This window comes from Oryx dammah, unplaced genomic scaffold (genome assembly GCF_014754425.2).
Source record: "Oryx dammah isolate SB20612 unplaced genomic scaffold, SCBI_Odam_1.1 HiC_scaffold_2, whole genome shotgun sequence".
Lineage (NCBI taxonomy): Eukaryota > Metazoa > Chordata > Mammalia > Artiodactyla > Bovidae > Oryx > Oryx dammah.
The window spans coordinates 32,039,012-32,061,419 of NW_024070186.1; the positions used below are offsets into that span (position 1 = coordinate 32,039,012).

Here is a 22,408-nt window from a genome sequence, read left to right on the forward strand (position 1 = left end):
GTTCAAAGAATAGCACACAGGTACATCGTGATTCCCAAGTGTCTTTGCATACACTGATGACCTCTCTGTCTCACCCACTCCATATAAAGGGATTTTTCAAACTTAATAATAAAAATCATTATCTTGGATAATCTAAATTTACCAAACTGGAACGCAAGTCAATGAGGAAAGAGACAGGAGGATAATATTAGGCCAGAGGGTTTCCTGATAGGCTTTGACCATTTGTAAAGTAAAGGATATTAACTATGGAATCTATTTCCAGCTGCTGAGAATTTTGCCCTGCAATATTGCCATGTTATGAGTTGTTTCTCTTCCCTTCCCCATCCTCCTGTTATTATTGTCTAAATAAACCTGGGGCTTCCCAGGTGGCTCAGTGGTAAAGAATTCACCAGCTAATGCAAGAGACACAGGAGATGCAGGTTTGATCCCTGGATGGGGAAAATCTCCTATAGGAGGAAATAGTAACCTACTCCAGTATTCTTGCCTGGGAAATTCCACGGACAGAGGAGCCTGGGGGACTATAGTCCATGGGGTGACAAAGAGTCAGACATGACCTAGTAACTGAGCACACACATATGGGACACAACTGAAGATGAGCTAGTTCAGTGACCAAGCCCTCTAAGTATTTCTCTCTTCCTCTACTCTGTAATTTCTTATACACAGTCTCTTTGGGGCCTCTTGCCTTTACTTATCCACTCTTTCTATTAAGGGATGCTGATGACCTTTACATCATTAGTAAGACCTTCATTAGAGAGGAAAGGAGGAAGTTAAATCAATCAAATAACAGCCAAATCATCCTAACTGGAGGTAAACCGAAAATTGGCTGAAGAGAGTCGGAAACATGGAGGAAGAATTAGATTTAAGTCTAAATATATATCTATAAAAGAAAAATATGGATAGTTAGTAACACCTAGCTAAGATTTAGCTAAGGGTAAATGGGAAAGAATTAATTTAAAGAAGGCCAAGAAAAATCAGACCTGGAGAGCAAGCATAGGTTCTCATTAGTGAGTCACAATAATTTAGGCAAGAAATGTGTAATTGTGGGATAAGATTAACTAGATGTTTAAAGGTTGTTGAAGATCTTAAATTGTACCAATTTAGCAGAGAGTATACTCAGTATGTTTTAATATAACAATTAATTCCCAGAATAGAAGGGAGCTTAAGTATGGTCTCTGCTATGCAAAAGTGAAGTCGCTCAGTCGTGTCTGACTCTTTGCGACCCCATGGATTGTCGCCTACCAGGATCCTTCATCCATGGGATTTTCCAGGCAAGAGTATTAGAGTGGGTTGCCATTTCCTTCTCCAGGGGATCTTCCTGACCCAGGGATTGAACCTGGGTCTTCTACTTTGTAGGCAGACACTTCACCATCTGAGCCAAGATCTTCTCTAACATTTGCTGAGTTGGGGTTAGAACCCCAAAATGTCTGGGTGAAGGGCTTTAGCTTCACTTTGAACTACTACTAAAAACAAAAACAAAAAAACTTGTTTTAAAATTAAAAAAAAAAACTCACAGAAATTCTTAAGAATCACAAAATGTTAGAGCTGCAAAAGGCTCTAGTCAAAACTTTTCATTTTACAGATGAAAAGTCAGTTTCTTCATCTGTAAAATGAAGTGGTTGGAAAAGATGAGATCGAATATCTTCCACTTCCAGGAACCCATAAAATCTAGAGAGGTAAAGTGGTGCCCAAAGTTGCACAGCTGGTCTGTGCCAGGCTTGAAAAGTGGACTTGGTTCCCAAGATTCTCTTTATGGCTGTGAGTCAATTTTGTATTTTAAAAAAGTCAGTCTGCTCAGCTGTTTGATACGATACAGATTAATAGCCATCTTACTGAGGCAGATATTTTTTTCTATTTAAATCACTTCTGTGTCATGTAAACATAACCTCAGGAATGACCACTAGTCACAGGAGGAACAAAGCTTGTGTTTGGAGCTGGCTGAGTCATTCCATAGACTGCAACAACTTGGCCATGAGCACTGGAACTAAGAAACAACAGATACAACGCTTTTCAACATGCAGATTTGTTCAAAGGTGACCTAAAGTGGGACTTAACCATGAAAAACAAAGTATCCAACAACCCTAACAAACTAGAAGTCACTGATGGGTTCAAAACACTTTATCTGCAGGCCTTGCTTCCATGGATACCAAAGAACTTCTACATTTCCCTGACACTGGGAGACAATAGCCGGAAATGGTCCAGCAATGATGTCATGGCCAGTCGTCTCCAGGCCTGGAGATGAAGCGGTCTATCCCCATATTCCACTCTGCAGCTATGATCCTCTAATCAACACCTCAGGTTCCAAATCTGAGACATACTTTCATTTCACCTTCTTCCAGAAAACAGGTCAACATCAGGCATTAATAAGTGCTTTTTACTTCCACATCCCATAAGCAAAATAATACATTAAAAAAAATGCAAAAAATATTTGTAACTTAAATTATAGACAATATATTAAGGGCTTCTGAAATATGAAAAATAAATTTATCAACAACCCTACCAGGAAAAGGGCAACTTAAAAGCATTTGGTTTGTGGCAATAAAAATGCATATGTACCCTAAACATATGAGCAAATGTTCAATCTTACTCATAATAAGAAAAGCAATAAGTCAAACCACAGAGAAATAAAAATCCTCACCTATTGTGTGGGTAAAAATTAAAAATTGTAACAGAATTCTGCATTGGCAAGGCTGTGCAGAACACATAAGGTCATACATTGCTAGTTTGAATGCAAAATGCTACAAACTTTATGAGGAGGAATTTGGCATCCAGGAAAATTACAAATATTTTTTAACCTACTTCTAGAAATCTGTCCCAAAGAAACAGTGGCAAAATGCGAAAAGCTATTAAAGTTGTTAATTGTTACACCATTAATAATTACAAAAGACAAAAAAACCCCTCAAATGTCCATCAACAGACAACTGGTTGAATAAACTACACAGTGCTCTGCAGCTATAAACGAAAATGAAAAAGCTCTTTATATGTTGCTATGGATTATACTCTTCAAAGTACTGCTAATTAAAAAACAGCAAGGTGGTGAACCATGTGTGCCTGATTGGGTGTATTCACGCTTATTTGCTTAGATTTAAAGCAGAAGAGTAAACTAAAAACCAGCCAAAATGGTTGAAAAATTGGAGTAGAGAGGACAAGGATAAAAGCTAGACTTCTCTTTTCTATTGTTTTCATCTTGGAATTCTGTAGATATTTAATCTAATTTTAAAACAGAAATTAAAAGCAAAGTGAAGCACATGAACATTATTGTATATTTGACTTGTGGCATAACTGCATAAAGGATTATTTTAAGAACTCTTAAAACAGTAATTTTTAGCTATTCATCCTAGTGGCATATATGTAAAGTTTAAAAAGAACTGCAATGAAACCTAAGCAGTTTTCAATAATCATATTTTTAGTGATAATGGGCATTATAACCTTGAAAAAATATATTTAAAGCACATAAGAAATTATATTAATGTAACAGAAAGAAGAAAAGTAGCAGAAGAAAAATGTAAATACAAAGTAAATTCAAGGCAGTTAAGTAAATGTAAATTGAAACTAACAATATTCATATGAACTTGTGATATTACTTCTCCTTCAAAACAAATAAAAATATCTAAGAAACAATGACCAACACAATAGCAATGAAAACATGTAGTACCCACATTTTAAGCTCTAAATAAATTTCCCTCTTATAAAGAACCAAGATTTCTTAGAGAAATGTTTGTTTCCATGTCAGGGTACAGGAAACATACAAGATAAGGTTGGAACGTCTAGTCCTGCACCAAAATAAGAAATCTCTGAAAGACTTTGGTTTATGGCAAAAGGATGCAGAAGAAATCTGAAGAGTCTCCTAGTTGTCAAAAATGGAATATTTTGATAATCAAAAAGTATAATTACTATAGTAGCTGGGAACATATCAACTATGTTTAAATCCATATATTGATATGATACTTTAACACTGAAACATGTATATTACCATATGTGAAATAGATCGCCAGTCTAGGTTCAAAGCATGAGACAGGCGCTCAGGGCCAGTGCGCTGGGAGAGATGAGATGGGGAAGGAGGTGGGAGGGGGGCTTCAGAATGGGGGACACATGTACACCCATGGCTAATTCATGTCAAAGTATGGCAAAAACCACTACAATATTGTAAAGTTATTAGCCTCCAATTAAAATAAATAATTTTTTAAAAAGGAAAAGCAAAAAAAAAAAGTAAGAAAAGAAAAAATATACCTCCTTGATCATATGTGGGAGATGCTAGAGAAACAATTCATTATTTTGAAAATTAGTAAATTTTCAAAGATCAGTAAGTTATCCTGATTTTTTTGTTTAAATAATATCACAGGCCCTCAAATGGTTGATCTGAAAAACAACTTCTTTTGGGAGAGTACGAGCTAATACATGCAAAAATGTAGGATAGAATTAACACAGCACTAGTTTGTAACCCCTAATACATACTAGGCTAAGCATAACAATTGATGGGTACTAAGGTCATTAGCTAAAATTTGTTGTTGTTCACTCACTCAGTGGTGTCTGACTCTGCAGCCCCATGGACTGCAGCACACCAGGCTTCCCTGTCCATCACCAACTCCCAGAGCTTATTCAAACTCGTGTCCATAGAACCAGTGATGCCATCCAACAATCTCATCCTCTGTCATCCCCTTCTTCTCCTGCCTTCAATCTTTCCCAACGTCAGGGTCTTTTTCACTGAGTCAACTGTTTGCATTAGTGGTCAAAGTATTGGAGCTTCAGGTTCAGCATCAGTCCTTCCAATGAATATTCAGAGTTGATTTCCTTTAGGATTGACTGGTTTGATCTCCTTGCTGTCCAAGGCACTCTCAAGAGGCTTCTCCAACATTACAGTTCAAAAGCATCAATTCTTGGACACTCAGTCTTCTTTATGATCCAACTCTCACATCTGTACATGACTACTGGAAAAACAATAGCTTTGATAATATGGATATTTGTCGGCAAAGTGATACCTCTGCTTTTTAATAAGATGTCTAGATTTGTCACAGCTTTTCTTCCAAGGAGCAAGCGTCTTTTAATTTCATGGCTGCAGTCACCATCTGCAGTGATTTTGGAGACCAAGAAAATAAAGTCTCTCACTGTTTCCATTGTTTCCCCATCTATTTGCCATGAAGTGATAGGACTAGATGCCATGACCTTAGTTTTTTGAATGTTGAGTTTTAAGCCAACTTTTTCACTCTCTTCTTTCACTTTCATCAAGAGGCTCTTCAGTTCCTCTTAGCTTTCTGCCATAAGGGTGGTATCATCTACCAACCTGAGGTTATTGATATTTCTCCTGGCAACCTTGATTCCAGCTCGAGCCTCTCACACGATGTATTCTGCATATGAGTTAAATAAGTCAGGTGACAAAATACAACCTTGATGTACTCCTTTCCTGATTTTGAACCAGTCCATGTTCCATGTCCAGTTCTAACTGTTGCTTCTTGACCAGCATACAGATTTCTCAGGAGGCAGGTAAACTGGTCTGGTTGAAGGTCACTGGGATTTGATTACAGAACTTCCCCATGACTGGGATTTGATTTGACTAGCTAAATTTCAAATTTTTGTGTGCATATAAACCACTTGGGGCTTCCCAAGTGGCTCAGTGAGTAAAGAATCCACCTGCAATGCAGGTGACGCAAGAGATGTGGGTTCAAACCCTGGGCTGGGAAAATCCGGTGGAGGAGGGCATGGCAACCCACTCCAGTGTTCTTGCCTGGAGAATCCCATGGACAGAGGAGCCTGGTAGGCAGCAGTCCATAGGGTCACAAATAGTTGGACACAACCGAAGTGACTGAGCAGGCAAGCATGCATGCATTCATAAACCACTTAAGGATGCTGTTAAAATTTAGAAGCTGATTCAGCAGCTCTGGTGCTGTCTTTAAAACAAGGTGCCACATGGTGCCAATGCTGCTGGGCTATTCTAAGAAAGAGAAGAGCAGGCCCTGGTATGCGGGAGCTGGCCTGTTCCTATCAGCTGGGCCTCGTTTTTCGCTTGTTGAGTGTAAACAATTTCACATGAAACATCAGACAAGTTCACTCTGTGACCATAAAGAATCAAGATAAAAACAAGACTACTGGGTAATCACATTTAAACACAAATAACGAACACTGTCCAAACCACAGCATCCCTATCCTGGCTGTTATGAGTGATGGTGTTTTTTACCAATTATAGGCTTAGGCTCTATTCAGTCTTTCCTCCTGCTAGAGATTTACTAAAATGTCCAGTCATTCGTGCTTTCTGACAGCATCTAATCCCGAGCAAAACCCCAATTCCTTAAGCTCTCCCTAAAATCACCAACCATTAGCCCACATCCTATAACAATTCATTTCTAACACCCTCTGAGAGGTCCCAGTGTTCCTCTGGTGAGCAGTTTCTTCATTATAACATGTAATAAACATGTCTTATTCAACTACAGGTATGTTCTGGTGGTCTTTGCTGGAGCTGAAATTCAGCAGTGTGATGGATCAGACTGACAGCTGGGTCACCAAACACTCTGTGCTTCCTGATGTGACTCTGTAGAGATTCAGAGCAAGCAAGTAATCTTGCCAAAACAATGAACCCTGATCTGATTCAATTTCTAGATTTAACCATCAGTTTACAAGAATCCTGAGGCTAGGGGAACATTTTAAGCAATCATATTTAATTCAAACACAAGACAATTTGCCTTTCTTTTTGCAATAAATAAGTGACAAGAAAAATAGAAGATGGAAGGGTAACATACAGATTAAAAAAATACTAGATGCCATATCCATCAATTGTAATGTGTAGCCTTTATTTGGGTTCTAATTTGTACAAACTACTACATGAACTAATAATGATAATGACAAAAAGAAAATTCTGCCTTTTTGAACAGAGGATAGCACTTTGATAATATTAAGATTGTTAATATTTTTAGGTTTCATAATGACAACTGTCATTTTTCAAAACATTTGCAAATAAAATGATATGATGTCTGAGACTTGTTTTTCATATAATTCAGTCATAGTGAGAAGGAATGTAGGAGGATATTGATAAAACACTTTGGCCAAATTTGATTATTATCATAATTTGATAATATGAAGGGTATATGACAATACTTTTTACTATTTTCCCTATTCTTAATATGCTTGAAACATTATATAGTAATCAAATTTCAAAATTATCTTTTACCATTTAATTCAATAGAGCAAGGGTCCCCAACCCCTGGGCCATAGACCAGTACCAGTCCATGGCGTGTTAGGCACTGGCCCACACAGGAGGAGGTGAGCAGTGGTTGAATGAATGAAGCTTCATCTGTATTTGCAGCCTCTCCCCATTGCTTGAATTACAACCTGAGCTCTACCTCCTGTCAGATCAGTGGTGGCATTAATAGATGTAATATGCTTGAATCAACCCCAAACTATTCACTGCCCCCCACCTCCCAATCTGCTGGTACATGGATAAATGTCTTCTTCAAAACTGGTCCCTGGTGCCAAAAAGGTTGGGAACCACTGCAATGGAGCATTTTTGAAAGAAGACAAGTTAAATAGAGAAGAATTAAGAGCCATAAGTCAAGATGGCTACATGTTTTAGGGAAACAAACAATGGAGAATTTTAAAGAGTCTTCCCCATTACTTTAAGTTGCTTTGAGAACCATTTTTTGAGAGCTGTTAGAATATTCACCTGCTTTTTAAAATCACTAACAGATATGTCAACTGCAAGTGAAAAGGAATAAGGAATTATTATGTTGACTCAGGTGATGCCCTTTAGAGAAAAATTCAATTTAAATGTTTGACTCTTAGAAAGAAGAAAACATATTATTTGGACAATTACCTGGATCTGTAGCAGACATCAGTGAACCAAAAAACAAACAGTCAGTGAAATGAAAGTCTCCATTTTTCAGCTGGTCAGCATATACCATAGCCTTCACAAAGCCATACATAATTAACCTGTTGAAGAGAAAAATAGGATCTTCAAACATCAAGTTGAATTCTGTGTAAACCCATGCCATCAGAGTTAACACTCGAATGGGCTTCCTGAATAAGCACGATGCACAAATTACCACTGTTCTGCTAATTTGTAGCCATGCTAGTTCTCAGGACACTGCCTACCAAATATCACAATTCATTCCCCTGGCAAAAGATAGCAAAATGTTTTACAGTGTGCTTCAATGAAAACAAGTATCTCAGGGTATAAAAAATTATCCATGAAACATGGCATAGCAAATCATGCCCACAAATACAGAGGTGCACAGACATTTTAAATGGATTACTTATCAGTTTTATTGTTTTGTCTGCTAGGATATCTGAAAAGGGTTCAAATTTCAAGTCTGTTACTGTGACGAGAAGGCACTTGGTCTACCAGTTACTTTACAATGGATGAGTCTCTGCAACTGCTGGTGTCAGGGCACTTCCACACCCACAGAATCACTGTTGGGTTAGAGTGCCTGTAACTTCAACACACTGCTGAAAATGAATCCTGAAATCATTACATTTTGATCTTCAAGGATAGCTGTTCTTTTCGTGAGATTATAATGTGTTTACCAAACCAGCCCCGTGGAATGCAAATTATCTGTTTTGGTCATCTTTTGTCACCTTATAGTTTTTAAATTGTATTTAACTATTTAATTGACTGAGTTTTTCTAAGTCTTAGTAAAGGAAATACAGAGACACGTAAACTGGACCACAGTTGAATCACTAAAAGTGACTGTGAGAGTCTTTAAAAATTATAGACCCTCAGACCCCTAGACGGTTGCTTAGATATTCACATTCACTTAAAGCCAGTTTCTTGAAAAATGTTCTAGGATTGTAAGCATGACTAAAAATACTAGAAATCAGATATTAGAAACTGTAATGTCAGTGAGAATGTAGATATTTTAATTCTCTTAAAAATTTCTCCATGAGAGAATATTTCATACATATCTACATTTAAATCCAGTTTCTATCACTCACTAGCTATGTGATTTTAGATCATTACTAAAACCTCAATATCCTTATTCATGAGTTATGAATAACAATAATGGTCAGTCTAGAGAGTTGTTTTAAAGACTATCTGAAGTAATATAAATTTGGGTTTTGACACATAGTAAATTCTTAATGCAAGTATTACAGATATAGTAATAATATTCACTTACTATTTCTACTTCTTCATGTGTTTTAACTCATTTCACCCACACATTGATTCTATAATGTAGGTACTAGCTGCATTTTACAGATGAGAAAACTGAACACTGTGTGATCAAGTAACTTGCTGAAGTTGATAGAACTATTATTAAATTGTGGAAGCCAGGTTTGAACTGAGGAAATTTGACTCTGGGTCTTGGGTTTTTAACCACCACAGCATATTGCTTAGATGAACAGTTCTATATTTCTTATTATATGTTATATCATATAATATTCTCTCAACTAGTCCATAAAGTGGCTGTTCTACATAGTACTAAGGGGCAGCAATGAAAGTGTCCCTAAGAACTTGGAAATAATACTCCTCTTGAGTCAAACTATTAACACAACCAACATGAGTTACAGTAGAAAGACCCAATATTTCTGTGAAGTATGTGGATTCTAGAAGGGGAGGCTGGATCTTAACCAGTCTGCCGGTATTAACACATCTGAGAAAGACTGGGTAATGGGACACAGCAATGGTTTCTGGAAAGAGGTCCCAGTCATGGCAGCTCATCTACAGTTATCCTGGGGAGGGCATTCTGCTGGTTACCAGAGGGTGAAGCCTCTGGAAAGGTATAGGGTAGCTTCATTCAGTTTATTTGCTTATTCAATAGATATTTATTACTGAAACTTTACTACATGTCAGGCTCTGTGTTGGGTGTTTAAAATACATCAATAAATAAGACAAAGATCTCTGTCTTTATGGAGCGTGCATTTTAAAGCAAAGCAGATGGCAATAAAATAAAATAGATTTTAATTATATATGTTATGCATATCACCCTGTGAATTAGAATATGCATGTCTGATGAACATTGATAAACACTGAGACATTCTGAGCAGTTATGACAGCACTAGGAAATGCTCGCTGACAATCATCCCCTCAGCCTCATCTGGTGTTAACCCGACTTCACTACAGTCTTTCCTCATTTGAGCTACACTTCCAATATGGAGCATGGAGAGGCTCTGGAATCAATATCAACTTTAAAACCTGCGACTGTATTTCTGAATTCTATTCTCATTAGTTAATTTTACAGGTTAGGAATCTGAGGCTCAGAATTAAAACAACTTGCCCCATATTGCCCAACAGAAGTCATTAGATTGGGTGAGATAAGATATATGCATGCATTTATATTATACTGGCTTGGCAAGGTTACATGGAAACTAGAAACATCATATACTATCGATGAAAATACAATTAAAATTTTTATAAAAGCCAATTTGCCAATTTATTTAAAAGTATTAAATTTTTTATATCTATAGCTTATTAAATGATTTTCTATAAATTGCCAAGAAATTAATCTGAATACAACACAAAAGGTAATTAGATTATTTCACATTACTGGTATTCATGAGTGAAAAATTCAAAGCAATCTAAATGTCCAATGAATAAATTACAGAACACACATATAATGAACTAATATGAAACTCGATACAACATACAAGAGTGTATATTAGGCAAAGAAAAGTAAACTTATAAAGTGGTGATATATAATAATTTCTAATTTTTCAAAAACTGAACATAGGCATATCTATAAACAGAAAAAGACCTGAAGCATATAGTCTGGGATGTTACTAATGGTTATAAAAATGGAATTGTATGTGACTATTTTCTTTTTTCCTTTTCTGTATTTTCCAGTTCTTTTAAAATAACCGTAATAGGTTTTTCCTGTGGTCATGTATGGATGTGAGAGTTGGACTGTGAAGAAGGCTGAGCGCCGAAGAACTGATGCTTTTGAACTGTGGTGTTGGAGAAGACTCTTGAGAGTCCCTTGGACTGCAAGGAGATCTAACCAATCCATTCTGAAGGAGATCAGCCCTGGGATTTCTTTGGAGGGAATGATGCTAAAGCTGAAACTCCAGTACTTTGGCCACCTCATGTGAAGAGTTGACTCATTGGAAAAGACTCTGATGCTGGGAGGGATTGGGGGCAGGAGGAGAAGGGGACGACAGAGAATGAGATGGCTGGATGGCATCACTGACTCGATGGATGTGAGTCTGAGTGAACTCCGGGAGATGGTGATGGACAGGGAGGCCTGGCGTGCTGCGATTCATGGGGTCGCAAAGAGTCGGACACGACTGAGCGACTGAACTGAACTGAATAATAAAAAGAAAAGCAATGTACACTAGTGAGTGCTATTGTATGACCCAGTAGACACTCATTATGTCATTTATCTTCACAATACTATGAGCTAGATACTATAATCATTCCTTTTTACAAAGATGAAAGTGCCCTTCTTTAAAAAGAGAGGTTAAGTAAGTTGCCAAAGATCACAGAAGTTAGCTTGTGACAAAGCTGGATTTGAACCCAGGCCCTGGAGGAGGGCATGACAACCTTCTCCAGTATTCTTGCTTGGAGAATCCCATGGATAGAGGAGTCTGGTGGAGGCTCCAGTCCATGGGGTTGCAAAGAGTCAGACATGATTGAGTGACTAAGCACAAGCGCAGCTAGATGCCAAAACCTGCACACATAGCTGCCATTCTACAAAGCTCTGGAATTGCTTTGAAATGAAGAGAAACACATGTGCATGTACACACACACACACACACACCCCGTATACACAGTTTGTATGCTTTTAAAAAGAAATTAAGTGACTTGTAACTCCAAATCAACTCCCAGACCCAAAAAAACTATAATTGCAATATCTTCCTTGAGATAGGCAAGAGAACAAAGGCCCGGTGCAGTATGAGCTCCATATGATCATTTTGCTATTATTAATGGTGATTACAATGTCAATAATTAGTGTGTATCTGTTATGTGCCAGGAACTTTTTAAATAAATGGCAACTATTGCTATTGTTGCTACATTATTGTAACCAACTAGTTATAACTATATTAACTGGGAGAATTAAAAAGTGAACCCATTAGCAACCACCCACATTCTCATAGAGCAGCATGTTCTATCAATACTTCACTGAAAGCATCTCAGATGGCTCAGGATACAGGAAAGATGTGGACTGATGGGGAGAGGGGAGCCAGTGAAGCCCAGGGCATGCAATGCTGTGAAGATGGTAGATGAAATCAAGTGAGATATCCTTCTGGGGTCAGTCTGTTTGGGACATCCCAGGTCACAGAGAAGGCTTCCCTGGTGGCTCAGCTGGTAAAGAATCTGCCTGCAATGAGGGCGACCTCGGTTCAACCCCTGGGTTAGGAAGATCCCCTGGAGAAGGAAACGGCTACCCATTCCAGTATTCAGGTCTGGAGAATTCCATGGATTATACAGTCCACGGTATCACAAAGAGTCAAACATGACTGAGTGACTGTCACAGGCCACAGAGAAGGGCAGAAGTAGAACCTCCATATGCAAAGCAAAATTGCTGATAACACTGATTTCAACAAATAGCCACTTAGAGTTATTTTTTAAAAAGCAGAGTGCTTATGCTATGAAAGATACAAAGGTGAAAATCCATGACCTGCCTTCAAAGAGCAGAGTATAACAGGATGGCAGTCATATCACTTATGCCAACAGAAGGCATTGGATAAAAAAGAATTTGGAGAAATGCTCTACACAAAGCTCCAGATACTCGAGTGTTTGTGACACATATACTGATTTTAAATTCCATGAGCTTGTTTCACACTATTAAAGCTCCACACCTAAAGACATGCTGCAAAAATGTTTCAAAACAAAAAGTTCCAGAAGGCTCAATTGCTTGGATGATTTTTAAGTGTGCCATCTCAGTCTCTCTCAGGAATTTTTTTTTTTTTTTTGAGAATACATCTTCTTTTTAAAAAACAGTCTTGATCAAGCTATGAATAGATCCACTGGAAAAGGCAGTTTTTTGAACTGCTAGAGATAAGCAAGGGGACTTGCTGTTAGTTTGGAGACAGCTGTATGGACCAGGCCTGTTAACTGTCAGAAGAGACACATCCTTGCCTGTGAAGGCACGTGAAACAGACCATTACATGGACCTCACTCCTCAGTGGGAAAGCACAGCACCAACATGATCTGAAAGCAATACAAAGATTATAATCTGCACCTAGATTTCTTATTTCTACACTTAAAACATTTCCTCTGGATAAGTTCTTTCTCCATTTATTTGTTCACATTTTAGAGAGTTTCAATCTCACAGTTTATTTTTTTCTGCCACATATTCAAGGGCAATATCCCACTGGAAAAATCAGAAATTCTTTTTCTTTATAGCTTTATTGAGATACAATTCACATATAACATTATGTCAGTTTAAGGTGTACAATATGACGATTTGATATATATATAGCAAAACGATTACAATAGGGTTGATTAACATATCCAATACCTCACAGTTATAGTCTGTTTTTTTATGTGGTGAGAACTTCAAAGAATTTTTATGATTTACTCTCTTAGCAACTTTCAAATGCACAAGAAAGTGTTATTAACTATAGTTGCCATATATATATTACATCCCCAGATCTTACTCATTTTACAACTGGAAGTTTGCACCTTATACCATTTTCACTCACTTTCCCCACCTCCCCCTTGCCCTCTGCTCCTGCAACAATCAATCTGTTCTGTTTCTATGAGAGAATTCATAATTAATCAATACTGGGATGGGTGGGATTGCCAAGGTCTTCTAGCTTGTAGGGCATTCAGAGTTGGACTGCATGGAAATTTGCTTAAAAGCAAATTTGAGAGAACCATGTGGTATGTGTTACTGCAGCCTTGGGTATGGATGAAAGTGTGAAGAGAACATAAAGTGGACAAGGACCCATGACTGAGGCCTGGGAACTCCAGCATTTGAAGATGAAGTAGAGATGATGAGGAGCAGAGGATATCAAGAATCCGTCAACAGAGACATGAGTGGGAATCCGGTAGAGTGTCACAGGAGTCAGAAGAAGAGTGCTTCAGGGAGGAATGATGCACAGTGCTGAGTGCTGAGAAGAGGGCCCTTTTATTTAGGGTCATTTGGAATATGGGGACTAAAGAGATTAGAAAATGAGGAAATTGAGACAGGCAACACATCCATCCATTGGGGAGTTTGGTTTTGAGGGGAGTCAGGTCTTTCTCTATTAGGAAGATTGGGATGAGACTTGAGTTGATATAAAAGATACGAGGAAGACGTTGTGAAGAGGTTCACATCTCACAGATGCTCACAAACATCTGTTACACACAAAAAAAGAGTTACAAAATAAGAATTCTGCATTGTCAAGATTAGTGGCACAGAGTGGCGAATTTCTGAATTTGGGTGAAATCATATGGAGCTTAGAGGGTCTATAGGACCATGGGTGACTCCTACAGGTGTCATAGAGATGATTCTCCTCTTTGTCATTGTTCCTCATTTTGTATGTATGCAAGTGTGTGTGTGTGTGTGTATATATATATATATATATATATGATAGTAAATGCTCGCTCGCTCTCTATGTGTGTGTGTATACATACATATGTACATATACAATATTTCCTGTCATAAAAGTCTTTACTAAAGCCTATGAGAAATGCAAAAATAAGCCAGCCATGACTTCCATCCTCAGAAGAGAGAGACAAGTCACCTACAAAGCAGAGGACATGACAGAAAGTGCTAAGTGATGGAGGAGAGGTGCACATCAAGGGCATTCAATTCCCAGAGGAGAAGCAGCTCCCTTGGGAACACAGGAAAGACTTTGAGAAGAAGGTAGCATATTTGCTGAGTGTGAAATACACATTCAAGTAAGGAGACTGCCTGCAATGCCCTACCTATATATGAGATGCCCAAACTACTGATTTTTTTCCCCTTAGAATGCAAAACCTTTCCTACTAAGAAAAGTGAAAGTGAAGTTGCTCAGTCATGTCTGACTCTTTGTGAACCTATGGACTATAGCCAACCAGGCTCCTCTCTCCATGGGATTTTTCAGGCAAGAATACTGGAGTGGGTTGCAGTTTTCTTATCCAGGGGATCTTCTTGATCCAGGGATCAAACTTGGGTCTCCCACATTGTAGGCAGACTCTTTACCCTCTGAACCACCAGGGAATCCCTTTCCTTTTCCTACTAAAGGTAGTTTCTTTTTGGAACAGTACACAATCCAACGGACAAAGAAATGAAACCTCTGCTTTAGCAATCTGGAGAACCATCTGCCATCTATTGCCCACAGCAGAGGTGATGGGGAAAGGCTTGTCCTGTCTCCTTTGTGGTTCTATGTATGGCATTTACCTCAGCAACCAATATGGGTTGCTCTACCCCAAGAAACCCATGAAGTCTGTGGGCCCTACTGTAGCTAAATCAAGTACTAAGATCTCACAAACTAGATGACCTCTTTGGCCAATTCTCCTTTTTCCACCAGTCCCAAGATTTTGTTTCTCCTGTTTTATTGAAAACTGGGGAGAATAAGAGGGTGAAGGAGTCAACTGGGTGGCTTGTGGGCAACTTAAAAGAAAATAGGGGATCAAGTAGTCTCACTCAGCTTTGCCATGGTGACAAGCGAGCCCCTGTCCAGTTCTTGGACAAGGTACTAGGAAGACTGCAGACTGCCTGCCCTTGATCCTCTTTCCTCTGAAAGGGGTACAGGGAGACAGGTTTTAGATGAAGGGAACAGTTGCATCCAACTTTTCTGACCTTGTGTGGAAGGAGGAGTCTGATAAGGGAATGGGACGGGGGTAGGAGGAAGAGGAGGGATGGGGGGAGGGTTCATTGTCAACAGCGGAAGTGTGTACGGAGGTTGGGAAATTCTATGCCAGGACACTTGACCAATCAAAACGTTTGCACAGTCATCATAAAGACAACTGTAGTCCCACATTTTTGTCCATGGCTTCCACTCCCCTACTCTCTTCTTGCCTTTCCTGGCAGCTCAGATGGTAAAGAATCTGCCTGCCAATGTGGGAGAACCGGGTTCAAATCCTGGGTCAGGAAGATTCCCTGGAGAAGGGAATAGCAACCCACTCCAGTATTCTTGCCTAGAGAATTCCATGGACAGAGGAACCTGGAAGGCTACAGTTCATGGGATTACAAATTTTAGTTCTTCTTAAGGCACTTATCTGTCATTGGGAAGGTGGTTCTCTGGCTCCAAGATTTTAAGAAGGAATGAAAATAATAGAAATAAAAATGGGTGAAGGAAGAAGAGAGTGAACATATGAGCATTTGTTGAGTTCTTACTCTGTAGAGCTACCATGTTAGTGTATTTTCTATTTTTTATATCCTCTGTCTCTCTCACACACATACCAGTTAAGCAGCCATCATGAATCTTATATTACATATATTACAGACAAGAAAATCCAGCAAAGGATAGAAATGAGACTTAAACATTTGTTCCTTTCTACTCTTTAGTATTTAGTACTACTATTTAGCATTTAGTATTATGTAGAAAATTTAAGATATCTTTGTATTGACTTCTCAAATTCAAAAAGTCAATTACTACATTCTTTGTTTCTGGTAGAATTTTTTTTTTTTAATGATGAAAATATTTGTTATCTTTATTGTGTGAAAAGTGAAAGTGTTAGCTGCTCAGTTGTGTCCAACTCTTTACAAACCCATGGACTGTAGCCCACCAGGCTCCTCTGACCATGGAATTCTCCAGGCAAGAATACTGGAGTAGGTAGCCAGTTCTCTTCTCCAAGGCATCTTCCCAACCCAGGGATCCAACCCGAGTCTCCTGCGTTGTAGGCGGATTGTTTACCATCTGAGCCGCCAGGGAAGCCCATTAACACCTATAATTCCAATCCAATACTACAGATTTTTCCTCTCTTTTGCCCATTCTTTCTTTGTATCACATTCCTCCGCAATATTACATTCATGTCAATACCAAAAAAAATACTGTTAGAAAGTTTCAAAATTTCTTCACAGTTATTTTTAGAATATGTCTCTTTGAGAAGTATAGTCCAATTACTATCACCAAAAATTATTTATATTAGATTTTTTTCCTTCTGTATAGTTATCTTACCAATTTAATATGTGGATGGGTTTATTTCTTTCTGTTTACATTCAGTTTTAGGATCTTTCTGCATATTTGATGATTTAATTTTATTTTTTGTATGGTGAAATATTTCAGTTCAGTTCAGTCACTTAGTCATGTCCGACTCTTTGTGACCCCATGAATTGCAGCACGCCAGGCCTCTTTGTCCATCACCAACTCCTGGAGTTCACTCAGACTCATGTCCATCAAGTCATTGATGCCATCCAGCCATCTCATCCTCTGTCGTCCCCTTCTCCTCCTGCCCCCAATCCCTCCCAGCATCAGAGTCTTTTCCAATGAGTCAACTCTTCGCTTGAGGTGGCCAAAGTACTGGAGTTTCAGCTTTAGCATCATTCCCTCCAAAGAAATCCCAGGACTGATCTCCTTCAGAATGGATTGGTTAGATCTCCTTGCAGTCCAAGGGACTCTGAAGAATCTTCTCCAGCACCACAGTTCAAAAGCATCAATTCTTCAGCACTCAGCCTTCTTCACAGTCCAACTCTCACATCCATACATGACCACTGAAATATTTACATGGGTCAAAAAATCAAAACTATAAAAACAGTATGTTTAGAGACATCTCTGTCTCTTTGTTGGCATTTCTTCTTTATTTCAAGTCATCCCCTTCAGATGATCAGTTTCATTCACTTCTGATTTATCCTTCCTATGTTTCTTTCACAAAAATGGTTATGTATTCTTATTTCACATACTTTCTTACAAAAATATAGCATATTACTATATGCTATATATGTGTCTTCTACTTAAAATACTCTGAAAATCACTTCATATCAATTTATAGAGATATGTTTCATTTTTATAGCTGCATATTATTCCATTGCATGAACATATAGTGACTTATTCTATCAATCTGCTCTGCATATATGCATGTAGATTGTTCTCAATATTTTGCTATTATAAATAATACTACAATGAATAAACTTGTGCATATTTTGTTTCATATTTTTGAAGATGAATCTTCAAAGTAAATTGATAGAAATAGGATTATTGAGTGAAAAGTTACATTCATATTCAGTCATGTGAGATACTACCAATCCTTATTGTACGATTGTACTATTTTGGTAGAATGTTTTTGACATGATACACAATGGGACCAGCTTTTTAAGAGTTGGGAATGGCCTAGAAGACCTTGCATTTCAGCATCAAATTTGACTGGAAGAGGATATGGAAAGCACCAGGCCTTTCATGATTTTCCTTTAAGTCAGTTTTATATCAGGCTTCCTATGGGCCTAGAAAAAAATCATGGTCACTATGATTTGCAAGAATGGAAAGACTGCAGAGAGGCAGTTGTGATGAAATACATTTGTCTTTAACCATAGCTAGGGTATAAGGCTTTGGGATCTTGAGACCCTTGGAACAGAGTTAAGTGAGTCCATTTTTCCATAGTCTACTGCCCACTTGCCTGTCAACTTGTCACTTTTTTGGGTCTTCCCTGGAGGCCCAACAGCAATCTACATAGTTGCCTGCAGGGAAACAAGCTTCCTTCCTATTAAGTGTTTCACAGTTCTTGGAGGAAATATGATACAAATTTCAAGCATGCATATAAATAGGATGTAAGTTGCAATGCTGAAATGCATAAAAAGCTGAGATCTACTGAAAGGTGAACTACACACAGCTGAGAACTTGACCAGGCATCCTGACTGCATGTCTACTCAAATACACTTTCTGGGAGCATGCTGGCTCATTTGGGCCTGAAAGAAGATTGCTTCTGAGAAGACTGAGGGGAATGATGAAGGCAGTGTGGGATACAGTCACACTAAAGGCATCATGGACCCTAAATGATAACCTCCCTTGCAGAGCTGGTCAGCCTGTGTCAGGACCTGGGGTGGCCTGGCCCTTAAAGTGCTCTGAGGAACCTCACCTCTTCATCTCTCTCTACAACCTGGGCCTCCTGCCTTGTCCTTTCAGAGAACCACACCTAATGCTTACTGGATGCCATCATTCTCTCTTGCTGCCATCCTTCTTTCAGCTTGTATCTGCATTATCTGTCCCTTTCTGTGGTTAACAAATCTCCCTTCTTTCATTCAGATTCTAAATTCCACTCTTGTGTCCTTTGTGTACCTATCTTACTGGACTAATTTGAAGAGAATCAGTGCATCTCTTTTATTCTGCCTTCTGCTTTCTCTCTTTCCGTCTCCATTCTACTCACACGTTACCCAGCTTTCTAGACACTAAGGGTTACAAAGATGAATCTGATACAGCTTCTGCCCTCTGGGAGCTGACAGCTTAGGAAAAGGGACAAACTATGTGTGTAAATAATACTAAGTGAAAAATAACAAGTTTGGTAAGAAAGCTAAAGTGATACAGGGTTCAGGGGAGGAAAGGAGAACCATGGTCTGGGGGAAGAAAGAATTGGAGATGAATATTTCTTAAAGGACTGATAGAGTCAGACATGAATTGTGGTCATGGAAAGGGGTGGTCACTATGGAAAAGTTAACATGGCTCCCAAAGCAGTGGGTGTCAACACATGAAGTGTGGACAATGAAAGTTGGGTAATTAATTCAGGGTGAGTACCCAATAGATTCTTCCACTGTGAATTACTATATAGTTTAATTCAATGGCTCTCAAATTTTGGTGCATACATAGGATATTAGAATCATATAGGGAGTTTTGAAAAATCATGATGCCCAGGCTACATCCCAGACTAAGCATGTTAGAATCTCTGTAGGTGGGACCCAGTCATCAGTATTTTTTTAAGTTCTTACATTGCTTGACTATGCAGCCAGATATAGAACAAATCTTCTAAATCAGTAGTCTCCAACCTCCAGGCCACAGATCAGTACCTCCTGTCAGATCAGTGGCAGTGTTAGATTAGAAAATAAAGTGCACAGTGAATGCAATGCACTTGAGTCATCCCCAAACCATCACCTTACCCATGATCCATGGAAAAATTGTCTTCCGTGAAATTAGTCCTTGATGCCAAAAAGTTTGGGAACTACTGTTTTAAATCAACACATCATGTCTCTAGTATCCAGACCAACGAGCTAAGGGATGAGCTGGTGGAGTGGGGCCTGAGATTCTGCCTTTCTAATATCTTGCAGGTGCTGATGCTGTTTGTCCCATGCCACACTTTGAGTCGGAGACTATAAATGAGGAAGCAGCTAACTAAGCAAAATCACTCAGACACTTGTTTACGTTCTGGATCTGTGTACTCTTCAAGAAGGACGCACTTTGTAGTCACAAATGGAGCCTGCCTGACATGCAGTTAATACAGGCTCACATACAGTTAAGCACCTAATACCCACTGCATGGTGACTTGGTCTCCCTGCTGATTTGTGGATGAGTGATGAGAATTATTGAATAGTGTATTAGGAATCAAGGTACTGTTACATCTCAGTTTCAATTTAGAGTTCCTTGTAGAAGAAAATGAAAAGGAGTGGGGAAGAGGGAGTAAAAGAATGTCTCTCCAGTAAAATGTAAAAGTTAACAGACTTCTGCTATGCCTTTGATCTATAGGTCCATGGACACTTCTGTCCTAGGTACAAAGACCTGCCCTTCACTGACACAGGATGACTGCTTTGGTCTCATCACATCTCAGGCTGGTCACTGCAATGTTCTACCATTTTCAAAAGTGGTAAAGGGAATCTTCAAATTTTTCTTTTAAATTTTTAAAAAAATTCTAGCAGAAATTTGCACATTGTTCATGGAATTCTGCAGGCAAGAATACTGGAGTGGGTAGACATTTCCTTCTAGGGGATCTTCTGACCCAGGGATCAAACCCAGATCTTCTGCATTGTAGGCAGAGTCTCTACCATCTGAGCCACCAGGGAAGCCCATTAAAGGAATACTGTGCTTGTTTTTTAAAAAAGCAACTGGTTTCTTTGTTTTCAGCTGAACTACTTCAATTTAGAAGCTCTGATGGCAGTACAAATATGTGTATGTATACCAGTCCATTCTGAAGGAGATCAGCCCTGGGATTTCTTTGGAAGGAATGATGCTAAAGCTGAAGCTCCAGTACTTTGGCCACCTCATGTGAAGAGTTGACTCATTGGAAAAGACTCTGATGCTGGGAGAGATTGGGGGCAGGAGGAGAAGGGGACGACAGAGGATGAGATGGCTGGATGGCATCACCGACTCGACGGACGTGAGTCTGAGTGAACTCCGGGAGTTGGTGATGGACAGGGAGGCCTGGTGTGCTGCGATTCATGGGGTTGCAAAGAGTCGGACACGACTCAGTGACTGAACTGAACTGAACTAATATATATATACAGAATTTTTGATTACCAACAAATAAACTTGTAAAAAGCAGAGACATTACTTTGCCAATCCAGGTCCGTCTAGTTAAGGCTATGGTTTTTCCAGTAGTCATGTACAGATGTGAGAGCTGGACTATAAAGAAAGCTGAGCGCCAAAGAATTGATGCTTTTGAACCGTGGAGTTGGAGAAGACTCCTGAGTCCCTTGGACTGCAAGGAAATCAAATCAGTTAATCCTAAAGGAAATGAGTTCCGAATATTCATTGGAAGGACTGATGCTGAAGCTGAAGCTTGAATACTTTGGCCATCTGATGGGAAGAGTTGACTCACTGGAAAAGACCCTGATGCTGGGAAAGATTGAAGGCAGGAGGAGAAAGGGACAACAGAAGATAAGATGATTCAATGGCATCACTGATTTGATGGATATGAGTTTGAGCAAGCTCCAGGAGCTGGTGATGGACAGGGAGGCCTGGTGTGCTGCATTCCATGGAGTCGCAAAGAGTTAGACATGACTGAGCAGCTGAACTGAACTGAAACTTCTAAGACCTACCTACAACTATGAAATTCATCCAGCCTAAAGCAACAAGAGAGAGGCCTGCTACCCTGTACAGCTAGGCCCTTGACCATTACTCTTCATCATTAAAAACACATGCACAGGGACTTTCTTGGTGGTCCAGTGACTAAGCCTGCAGAATCCCAGTACAGGGGGCCCAGGTTTGACCCCTGCTTGGGGAACTAGATCCCATTCCCATATGCAGCAACTAAGACCCAGAACAGCTAAATAAATAAATAAAGCTATCAAAAGGAAAAACACATGCATAACTGCTGCCTCACTTGCTCTTGCCCTTCTTGCTCTCCCTGGGAGGTGGGTAAAGTCAAGCTCCATTATCTTACTTTCACAGAGGAAGTAACTGTCACAAGGACCTGAGCAACCTATTCACCACTTCACAGTCTTTATTCTACCACTTTCTTCAGGTTTGAAAGTGAAACACTTTGGAACAGTTATTTAGATCCAGAAAAAAAAAATTCAATTCAGAATCTTTATTTAAAGATATAAAACCATGGCCCACCTAGGCTAAGGTCTTGGTCAAAGTCACACTTAACTCAGTTAATAGAGGAGCCAAAACTGGATGCCCAGTTTTTTCCTAAAGAGATTTTACCAGAACTGGCAGTTTACATAAATGCTCTGTTGCTTAGGAGAGTATCTCTAATCCCTTTTCAGCAAAGGGATTA

At 39.0% G+C, this 22,408-nt stretch overlaps 1 protein-coding gene across 1 annotated transcript in view; it reads right to left on the minus strand.

Moving 5' to 3' along the window:
- The window catches only part of SLC9A9 (solute carrier family 9 member A9), a 640,928-nt gene that overhangs the window by 459,627 nt on the left and 158,893 nt on the right, over positions 1-22,408 (minus strand). Inside the window, exon 5 of the mRNA XM_040234268.1 lies at positions 7,799-7,914. Within this exon, the coding sequence (XP_040090202.1) occupies positions 7,799-7,914 (116 nt within the window). The remainder of the gene's footprint in view (positions 1-7,798; positions 7,915-22,408) is intronic.